The 11,383-nt window shown below is 39.1% G+C and overlaps 1 protein-coding gene across 10 annotated transcripts in view; it reads left to right on the top strand.

The window, feature by feature from the left end:
- The first annotated feature begins 5,357 nt into the window (after positions 1–5,357).
- neo1a (neogenin 1a) overlaps positions 5,358–11,383 on the top strand; it is a 115,851-nt gene continuing 109,825 nt past the window's right edge. For all 10 annotated transcript variants that reach the window (XM_047041244.1, XM_047041237.1, XM_047041242.1 and 7 more), the window contains exon 1: positions 5,358–5,937. In XM_047041244.1, coding sequence (XP_046897200.1) covers positions 5,847–5,937 — 91 coding nt within the window. In that variant the 5' untranslated portion in view covers positions 5,358–5,846. The remainder of the gene's footprint in view (positions 5,938–11,383) is intronic.

Below are 11,383 nucleotides of genomic sequence, written 5' to 3'. Positions count from 1 at the left end.
ATGTAACTCATTTAACTGTGCAGAAAACCCACAGACCCCACTCCCCTGTAAAACAAGAATGGTCATCCATCACAGATAAAACATTACAGTCCATGCATGTGGCCAGGGAAAACTGCTTATCTTTAAAATGTGGGATAAGAAAGACAAACGTGGTAGCAGAACTGACTGGCCTTATCAAAATTAAACACTTACTGAAACCCATGTTGTATTTGTCAGAGTTAAATTGTGATTTGGAATTTTAAACACTTTGTTTTCTTTTGTTCTTCATGCTGGAAGTAAGTAGAGGCATTATTTAATCTCCATTTTGTATTCTTTGGCTGTCCCTTATAAGCCCCTTTAAGCAAATGTAGTCACTGTTGATTAAGAGAGTCCCTTAATGTGGCCACAGTGATTCTAACAACATTGGCCGACCTCCGGCAGGAAGAAAATCCTTAACCACAAGAGCCGGAGCTGGTATGAGGAGGGGGGTTGTACATTTTGGGTTGTTAGTCAAAATCTTATGTGTTTCCCAGACTGTCTTTGAGTGACTTAAACTCTGTGGTGTTGATTAAAAATCTAGAAAGCCATTTTATTCAGCACAACTCTGTAAAATCGCTTCTGGAGTAAGGGAGCACAGCAAATGTGTCAATATTTGTGTTTAAAGTTTGAAGGTTGTTCACACATTTCCAATCTCAAAGGATGTTTTGATAATAACGCCAGTTCATGTGTCGTGAAACTTCACAGGGTCTGCTCTGTGATCTGGCTAACTAGCATTACTGCTCTGTATTTCTTCCCCCCAGATATGGTTGTTTCAACAGCAGCAGCCTGAAAATCTCTTAATATTTGCTTGTTACAGAAATAAATTCCAGTGGCTGCACAGCTGGTCTTCGTAAACACATATTTCAGTGGTTAATTCAGAGAGGATCAGAGCTGAGCAATGCACAGAGCGCTGAGTATTCATTTTGAAGCCTGTGTTTACGTTGCTTGGTTTGTTGGCCTTGCATCTTCAACCTCCTGCTTCCTGCTGGGATGGTAAGTGAGCCTTCCTTTTGGCAAGACAGCTCAAAGGAGGGGTGGGCAAACCGGGCTCTGTACTCTCAACACTGCGTCATCATCTGCACTCAAACCCTTTAAGATGTCATTTTTGACAAATTACGCCTTTTCCAGACCAAATTTCTCTTCCACATGCTTTATCTGCCTTCAAGTATATCGAAGATTATACGTAACCACAGTCTTTGAAGTGTTAAGAGCGGACAATTTCTGCAAATGACCCTGACCCTTAGATTTGATACTCTCCCCCCAGTGAAATTCCCAAACACGTACAACTGTATTGAATGTATTTATTGACATTTTATTGACATTTCAGCATCCAGCCCTGTCACATAGGACTCCCCAAGGTTTGTGGATCTTAAGCCTTAGAGCAGGTAAAAGAAAACATTTTACCTTGCTTTTTGTCTTCCTTACAGAACATCCAGAAACTAAACTCAAATGCTGCAAAAATATCCATGAAATACTTCTGCATATTGCAGAAGTTTTCCCATTTTATGTTTGTTTTAGACATTGTGATACATTTCACTGTTTCTGTCAAGATGAGCCACAGTAAGCAGAAAGGGTTAGAAAAACAAATGATGCAAGTCTTGGATTTGTCGTGCAATTTCATTGCTTTCTTTGATACAAAACAAATTCTACTTCACAACTTTTGCTTGCCACATAGACTGTGTTTCACCCTGTCTGAAAATCTCAGTTTACCCTTGAATGATGTCCAATAAGTCTCTTCCGCACACTATTCCAATGTGCTTGTAGCTTTACAAGATAGAAACCACTTTCAAATCAATTTTTTTCAATAGTCCTACAGTATTTAGACCAGTTTTATTAATTCACAATGGAAATTTCATTGAATTCCAATAATGTTCCAGTTAATTACAAATGTGAGACCCATTCAAATCTCAATTTCATTTTTTAGGTTTCATGGGTGTCAATTCACGATGAGAAACTTTGTGACATTTCATGGATGAATTCCAATAGGAATCCCATGAAATCTCATGTTATCTGAATGAGTCTCGCCTCTGTTAACCTGCCTTTTAAATTACCAGTACTGTCCTGTCACAATGGTAGACTTAGGTGTGCAGTTAATCTCTTCTGAATGTCCAAAATCAGATAATTTAAAACGTACTTTGCTCGTTCAGCAGGTGGTTAGATTAACATTGATTAGATTAGAGAAAAATTGATATAGACACATTGACGACATAGAGGCAGAAGAAACAATGCCCTTAGAACTCACCAGAAAAGAAAAAGGACAAAGACACCACAGAAACCTGAGGTGCATGGACCAATGTCATAGAAAGATCCAGAATCAGGATTAAGAGTTTTGTCTTTTTGGAGAGCACTGAGCAGTACGACCTGTATGTGATTGATGCCATGTTCTCTGCTGTGTTGTACACCAGTAGAGTATTTTGTTTATTAAACTTCATTGGAACCATTACAGACTTTTTGCAAGCCAAGATGTCACAAAGAATGTTGACCCTAAATGGTCAGTATGTTTTTTTAAATATTGACACTAGACACACAGAGTTCCATTCTACTAGAAGATTTGGTTGTCCCTGGTCTGACAGGATCAGAAAGGTTCTGATTGATCTAAACAATTGATAAACAGCAGTGAAAGTGATAGCACTAGGCAAAAGAGATTAATTAACTTAACTCCAGTTCCTTACTTTTACAGATCAGTTTAAAATAGAAAAATACTTCAATGTGTGTTGTCATACTATTGGTCTATCATTCCACTTCTCTGAGAACATCCACTGTGGGTTCCAGAGGTCAACCTGTGCAGTAGCCCAGACTGTGTCCTGTGTTCTTCCTGTAGCACAGCATTTGATATGAGTGAACGTCAAAGACGAGGTAATTAGAATAATGATTACCAGTGAAACAGCTAAGAGAGAGTATAAGAGAGAAACTGCTGACATGTGAGGTTCAGGTGTGCCAGGTCTGAAAATGTGCCAGTGTAAGCACATGTATCGTGGGGTGTCTCGGAGTACCATGGTTCTTGCTGAAGTAAGTATGTACTGTGCACTGGTAGGTGAGATTGCTCTGTGAGGCGATACACTGCCATCTTTACCCAGGGGTGTTGGCTAGGAGTCCCACAACAGCTGTTTGTCTGAAAGGTTCAAGCTTGAGACAACTACACGCTTTCTGTATTTCTTTATTTTTCTCTTTACCCTCTAATTAACTAATTCACACACAAACCTGAACTCCTAGGACAACTTCCATTCACAGTCCTATTTCTCTGAATGGCAGCTCAATGACAATAGTTGGTAGTACAGGTTCAGTTCAGTCAAATTCATCCACCTGTCATCTCAGCCTCTGGTCATTACTCTCTCTAGTTCCAGTTTTTGATCAATATCAGCAATAAGAAGAAACAACCTACAGTTTTCTTGACCAGTGAATTAGGTAAAGTACTCATACATGTCTGTCCTACCCCTTGACAGGTGCTGACAGTCACAGACTGTTTAACATGAGTTAATGGACATCTGATTCATAATGCCACGCCATGTCCTGCTTAATCTGTTTTGGAACAATAAGATCCATGCACCATGTTCGCCTTTCTGATTTTGTCATTGGTTTAACATACTGTCCATATCTTTTTTTAAATATATATATTTACTGTATATATTGTATTAGCCCCAAATATAAAGATTATGATGCAGTTAACCATTTTATACTTATATTTCTAGTTACCATCATATTTTTATAGTTTATAGTTTTAACATTATTGTTTGTTCTATCGATTTGATATAAAAGATATCCAGATGAATAGTTGATCATTCTGAAACACTCCTTTTAGTTGATGACTCGGTCTCGCTGCAATAAGACTTTGTTCAAATGATATTGCATATGTCCTCTACATTTGCTCAAAATGGATGGCAGAATGACGAAACCCACTCTAAAGGCACTTTCATAAATGTGAAGTGATTATGATTATGCTTTCTTTAATGCCACACATTTACCGTACTGTTAAGGGTTATTTCACCTTAAGGGGATGAAAACATTAAACTGTTTTAAAATAGTATCCTTAATCAACGGCCAAAGAGAAGATATGAAAAGCAGTCATAGAGCACTAATCTCACAGCTCAACTTCTATCAGAAGTTAAATTTATTTGAGATGATATTGTGTATACATTCCGCATAATGTTCTATATGAAGACCACTTCATATGTGAGAGAGTAGAGCTGTGGGATTAAGTCCAACCTTTTATTAATCTGGGGAATTATTATTCCAAGGCCGTACACTACAAGGAGGTGTATAAAACCTAAAGCATCAGTGGTAAATATCGTGCTGATACGCAATTTACAGATATGCAACACACAACAAAGTGGAATGAAAAGGTTCAAGACAAATTTATAAATACATTATCAAATGTTAGTATATGAAGAAACTCTGCACATCTACATTTTTTTTAGGAGGTTTAACGTTTAACAATTATAAAACTAACAAATTATAAGATGCAATGATGACAGTGGAACAGATAATGCCTCTATTTCCTATCAATGAATATTCAGATACCTTCTCAGATTTTCTTATCAGACTTATAATTTCAAGTCTGCACTCAGCTTTTGGTCATGGATGTAGATCGCATATTGAAGGTGATGAACTGTCTGGCATCTCCAGCTCTGTGCACCGATTTTGGCTGAAGGACCCTGCTATTATACTATATGGTTCAGCGGGCAGGAGAAGCCTTGCTTGAAATGAATGTGGAGCATTGGGTTCATACCGCAGTCACTATTACATTTTTTCTTCAAAAGCCAACCTTTTTCAATCCAAACTGAATGAAACCAAGCTCATTTTGAACCATTCAAAATTTTAATTGAGTGCATATTGGATGGCTACACAATGGTTTAACAGCCCAAATATGGTAACTGACAAGTGACTATCTACAGAAGGAGTTTTACATATATATATTTTTAAATGTTATTACATTATGCACAAAAGAAGTAGTACAAAATAAATATGTTACATGTTAATATTATTGGATGCTTGATATGTCTTAAAACCTATGTGGGATTAGTGCTACCAACGTAAACATTTAATGCTTTTTAATTTGTTCGAAGGTTCGATACATTTGTTTGCCCATTAAGAAACAAGTTACATGTCAGGCTGTTTAATATTTCTATAGACTACGGTAAGTACAATTCTATGTAGTTCGTTATTCTGAAAGAATTAAAAATGAATTGGTTTGCAGATTATTCCCAGTGAGTTACAAGTGCTTTTGGATGTACCTTTGAAATCTTCTGAAAGTCCGACACCATATTTTAGGTTTTACCTAAACAAGCAGACACAATCCAGAGTTCCGTGGAACTCCACACCCTGTTTTCCGGGGACCCAGAATTCCAGCCCTTCCACGCTGCTATTACGTTCCGTTCGCAAGCAGGAGCTGGCAGTGGTGTTGATTCCTCTTTCAATCGGACCTTGATATATCTTTTCAACTGTCCTTGTAATAAAGTCGAACGCATTTGATTTTAATTGGAATATCTTGAAGCAGTGCGTAGGCTAATCGTCGTTTCCTAACATTTTCGCGGTCTGTGTCTGGGGCAATGGTGTGACTTTAGTTTTCCTTCAATCTTCTCCACCAAGTTGAGAAAACATTTTAACCTGCGGTCTCTCCATAATTCGAGCTCACGAGCCAGCTACATGTTTCATCCGGCCAGTTTCAAAAGTAGCTGGTTGCGGATGTTTTTTACCCATTTCTTAGGGAAGCATTAAACTTCTTCATTTGTCTTTGGGAGTGTGAGTCTATCGAAGGAGGTGGTCGAGGATATAAAACACGGATTTCTTCGGGTTTCTTGAAGCCTGCAAACATTTGTTTTTGAAAAGTGATGGCCGAGCGGGGAGCACGGTCGCTCCTCTCTCTCCTCTGTCTCACCTTCTTCTACCCTGCGACCACATACACAAGACATGCCGACAAAGGTAAGCTATAGATTCGCTACCTGTAGGCTACACTATGGTATAACAGTTAACACGTTTTTACAATGGTAGTTACGATGTATCACGTTCGACAAAGGAACGAGACATTGCAAAGCCCTGGAATGTAGTCTTCTAGAAACAGACATGAAGCATCGACTTGTAGCGCATAGGTCTCAGGCAATAGGAAGCTTATCCGGTAACCTTTTCGACAAAGGACTGAGACTTTAGCACTATTCAAGTATAACATTGGCTTGGCTACTCTGCACATCACAAACTAATCTAATCGTAATTGGTTTGACATTTAGGCATTTTGTAGGTAAAGCTAGAAGACCGACTGTCCATCTTTTTAGAATCAGTTTTGTGCTGTGATTTGTATTTGCAGTATTATTCTCCATATTGGTCTCGTGGTGGCAGAAAGGGTCTAAAATGTTGTTTTTCAGCTTTTACACATGGATTTGGAAATAATTCCCAGACCCCAGTTCAAATACCTACTTCTGCGCTGAGTACAAAACAATATTGTATCTGTATGCAAAGTGGAATATCATATATTGATTTAGTACAGGTTTTTTCTTAGGTAACCGTTACTGTCTTGAAATGGCAACCGATGGTAAGAACTTTGATCTAGAAAACCACAAACCTAATGACACTCACTTGAGCTTTCTGTCAAGCAATGCATTAGCATCATCAGTCCACAAGACATCTCATTACCTGGGTGTCAATACATGCTTAGCTGATGGATAATCAGTAGGCCTACACAATGAATTTGCTGCTGCATCTAGCTAATTGTGTTGAAAACTTTAGTGTGAGTCTTATGAAACCAAGTTGGATGCCACCTAGATTTGGTAGTAGTCTGGTCTTTGTTAATACAATAGTCAACTGAGGTGAAGGCACTTTCCTTCCTATTACAACCTAAACTTGAATCATTTTAGGTGCTGAGGTCAGGACACTGAGTCCATTGGCAAGCTTTAATGAGGATAAAGCACATGCCTTTATCAACTGCTGATCACCACAAATTCACCCCATTCATTGCCTTTCACAAAGATCTACTCTTTACATGTCCCCTGCCAACAGTGTGTAGCCTATTGCTTGGGAAGGAATAGGCTGTGGTTGTGCAACTGCATACAATTTACAGCAATAAACAATGTTGTGAAAAGCAGAAATGCCCGTAATGCTTTTCAAGCTTGTTTTTAAGATGTTGAAAAGATGGAGGGGGCCTCATCTAGCTTTTGGGCTCTCTTGCGTGAGGAAGGTGATGAAAGAGCCTCTCCTGCATGAAAAGCACTCTGCAGTGGTGGAAGGGAAGGCGAGTGAAAAAAGCCCCTCCTAGGCTTTGCTGGAGTTCAGTACAAAAGAGAGAGATGGGGGTAGGGTGGAACGGCCCGACTCTGTCTGGAAAGTAATAAAACCAGGAGATTAAGGGGAGCGGGGAGTTCCTTTGGGAGCTCTGATTGATTCCAGAGAATTGGACTGGGACCTACATGCAGGAGAGAGTCTCAAATTACTAATTGTGGGGTCCCCACTCACTGAAAATATATGTTTATTTGAAACACATTGCTCTGAGGTCTTGAGACTTTGCAATAAGAAATAAATAGAACCTGTCTTCATCAAAGTTGGAGAGTCAAACTATTAGCTTGAATTTCAGTTATTTTTCTTTTATTTGTTTTTTTGTACCATAAGCACTTTTTTCCCAGGAACAAACGTAGGAAAACTCTTACATTAGACAGTTCATCATCTAATACCCTTTCCTGTAATGACGGGGAATCTTCCCTGTCTTAAGTTTAACTTGGTAACTGTATTTTTTGTCAGAGGTTTATTAGCATTGATTTGGATTCCCTTTTATCTTTGTAATCCCCATAGCAGGGAATTGTATGCTTTTAGTTTCCCCGTGGACAATGCAAATAACTTACTGACATGTGTAAACATTTGGCAAGTCACTCTCAGCTTCCACAAACCACACTTGAGGGATTCACCCCCTCTAAGACCACCTTGGCTGCAGCAAAGCCCAACTTATAAACAACAACCATTTTATTTTTTTCCCACCTAATGTCTTTCAGGTAAGCAAAATCACTAAGGCCCCCAATGTACTGGTATTGTGAGATTCTTTCAGGGAGAGGAATAAGGTATCTATGCCTGACAATGGTGATTTTTGGCATAATTCTAGGCTAATATTGATTACAACCTTCAGTGACATTTTAGAATGAAGACTTTGAATGTGTTCTGAAACACCAATGAATCAACCCTTAAAATGGTGGGGTAGTTTCCTCCAAGACCCCATATTTTTTTGGATAAAGCTAGCAGGGATCTCACGGGGAACTCCCATCACCTGCGGTCTTGCCGATATATCAAGCTGTTTACTGATCTCTTATTTATGGGCTCCAATTGCTCATAAAGTCCTAATGACCTCTTTCCAGTGAGTGGGATAATTGTGCGCGTTGCCAAGTGTTTGATTCATCTTCTTTGCTAATGAAACCACCCTCATTAGGAGAAACTGGTGATCTCCTATGGTCAGGGGTGGGGAAGGTCGAGGTATTGCTGCACAGCGTCTAGCCTAGTCCTCAGCAAAAATATAGGAATGGAAAGTTCAGCAGATGAGACCGATGGTGAAGACATCCGACTGCTTTCCCTTTGTTTCTAATTGCTATGTTAGCATTCAAAATGGGTTGCTCAGTATCACACAGTCTTGTCTTCAGCATGTTAAATGGCAACAGTCGTTAGTTATAATTTACAATATCTACTGCAGCAGTTTTGTATTTATTAATTGGCTTGAGAAGATCACTATCTGATGAACGGCAGGTTATCACCAAAATCATCTTAATTATATTGGTGATGTTTTACAGTAATGTTTCTCCACAAACTATTTGCACCTCCTTTCAAGTGTCATGTTTTTAAAATTATTTTCTTTATTACCAAAATATTAACAATCAGCCTGTTTTGCTAATTGCCTTATTTGCAAATTATGTCTGCAAACCAAATTGGGACTTCATTGGGAGGATTTTTTTGCTCTTATCCAGAGCGACTTACAGTAAGTACAGGGACATTCCCTCCAAGGCAACTAGGGTGGACTGCTTTGCCCAAGGACACAATGTCATTTGGCATGGCTGGGAATCCAACAGGCAACCTTCTGATTAATAGCCCGATTCCCTAACCGCTCGTCCATCTGACCCCCTTTCTAACCCATTTTTTGGCGCTGTGTAATAACATATATAGATCTTTAGATGCACCTGGTGAAAATACACATTGAGCACATTTGTACAAATGGTTCATTAATGTTTCACTTTGAAATACTTATCCCAGCATTCAAAGCTTTTCAACAGTGTACTGTAGAAAGCTCTACTGTGGAAATAAGGTCTTGAAACCACAATTTTATGGCTTCAGCTTCCCTAATCAATCTTTAATTCTTTCTGTTAGCTTTCTGGCTTGGACGAAACGTATGCTGGCTTCATTGATTCTCAACTATAAAATGACAACACAGTTTAAAACCTGCAGAAGTTTTTTTGAATGTCCCCTGTGTTGCCCGACTGAACGAACCCGTCAGCTTTTTGAATAGTGACAGTCTGTAAAGGCTGGCTAACCGCTCAACAGGAAATAGAGGGATGGAGAAAGAGGGGGGAGGGAAGCCAGCATCCTCCAAAGCCTGGACCAGATCATCGACATGGCTTCCATTCACCCCTGCTGAGATAAAAGAGCCACTCTTTCTGAGCTGTGATGTCTCATCCTCCAGTGGTATGGCGCAGTGTACTGATAAACATGACCAGCACATTGCTCTCCGTCCTCCGCACCACTGTCCACCAGCGCCAACTTGTTTGCCTCCTTCTCAGATTCTGGTTAGCTTTCAAAGTCCTTCAAAGACTTGCGCTTTCAGGTTCTTTAATGCTTCAGTTTTGTTATTTCTTTGTAGGGATGTAACTAAATGTACGATTTCATACAATTCACAATACTGGGTTTACGGTATGTTTTTTCTCCCAATGAGTGTTTTTTATTTGTTAAGCATTTTAGTTTTTACATATTATGTATCACTTTAAGATAGCATCCTCTGCTGTTTCAAAATCATTTTCATCTCACCGATTTGAATGATCACATATATATAGCGAGCAAACTGCCTCTGAAAGTATTGTTACATTCCTATTTATCTGAGGTCTCTAAATGCATAACACTTACTGTGGCTAAGTGCAAAAGGCTACTTCATACATTCCTCTAGACGTTTGTAATTGTGGATCTTTCATGGGTTATTAGACTGGAGGTATGTGGGATGGTGGCAGGGGCTGGATATTGCAGACATAGGGTTTTATAATGGAACAAACAAGAATGCTCGATTGACGAACCATTACCAAATAAATATCGTAACCCCTCAGTTCCCTCCCGCCGTTCTGAGAGCAGCATGTTTAACTGCCATGCTATATCACATGGAGAAACTATTGGAACAACAAGCAACTAGCCCTTAAGGAGCATATCATGTTCTGCAGCAGGCATCATGCAAGACTGCGGACGCATCTGTGATGGATGCTTTCTTGAAGAGGATAATGTTATCATGTCCTTCATTGTTTACAAAGACAAAATCCAAGCTTTCCCATCCACCTATGTGCAGAAGCAATGCATTATTTTCCTTACAGCCCAACTGTAAAAAATGGTGGATGTGTACATCAATCTAAAATACGAACTGCAGATAAATGTTTTTTGAAGAGACAATATTTTTCTTTCCTTATCCCTTGCCTGGCATTGAAGACAAATTTCTTTGAAGGAGTTGGCTTTGTGGACATTCCAAAACCCTATTTCTGCAAGCTTAGCAGGACTGCAAGAACTTTTGCCTCAAATTTTCCTCAAACTTTTTTTGGTTCTGCCCGAGCTCCTGCCGTGGAGTCTCCTGCCAATGGTGGCAGCTGCAGAGGATTATGACACATGCAAGCTGTGCTCGTCAGTGAAGTTTGGCCTAACGAGAGAGCTAGGCCCGACTTACTACAGGGAACCCATTTATGGTCATACTCCGCAAGAAAAGAAAGGTTATTGAGGTGGGTTTCTTACAAACCTTGCACCTCGTTGGAATTTTAACATTCATGTTTCCAATGATGCCTATGATGACATGTACTATGGGATCCTCATTTGTGATGTCTCGATTCCACACACTCTACAGCTTTGTTTAAAATGTTGGTGTTACCTTGCGTACAAAGAATAAAATATTTTCATTCCTTCATTGGTTACCCTTTTAGAGAAAAATATACTTTTGGAAAAATAAGGATTAACTAGGCGACATTATCACCCCATGTAATATTTAATTACTTATTTAGCAATTACCTCATATTCTACATTTCCATTCTCATTAACTGTTACTCTAGAGCCCTTTTAATACATTTTAAGACTTTAAATCTCATCACTGGCTGTGTGCTTTTCGCCATAAATAAAAAGACTAATTTTCTTCTGGAAACCATGATTAATAACTGAAATCAGATTCTGC

The sequence above is a fragment of the Hypomesus transpacificus genome, chromosome 19, assembly GCF_021917145.1.
Source record: "Hypomesus transpacificus isolate Combined female chromosome 19, fHypTra1, whole genome shotgun sequence".
NCBI classification, from domain to species: Eukaryota; Metazoa; Chordata; class Actinopteri; order Osmeriformes; family Osmeridae; genus Hypomesus; species Hypomesus transpacificus.
Note: the sequence above shows the minus strand (reverse complement) of the source record. Positions and strands in the feature narration are given on the sequence as shown.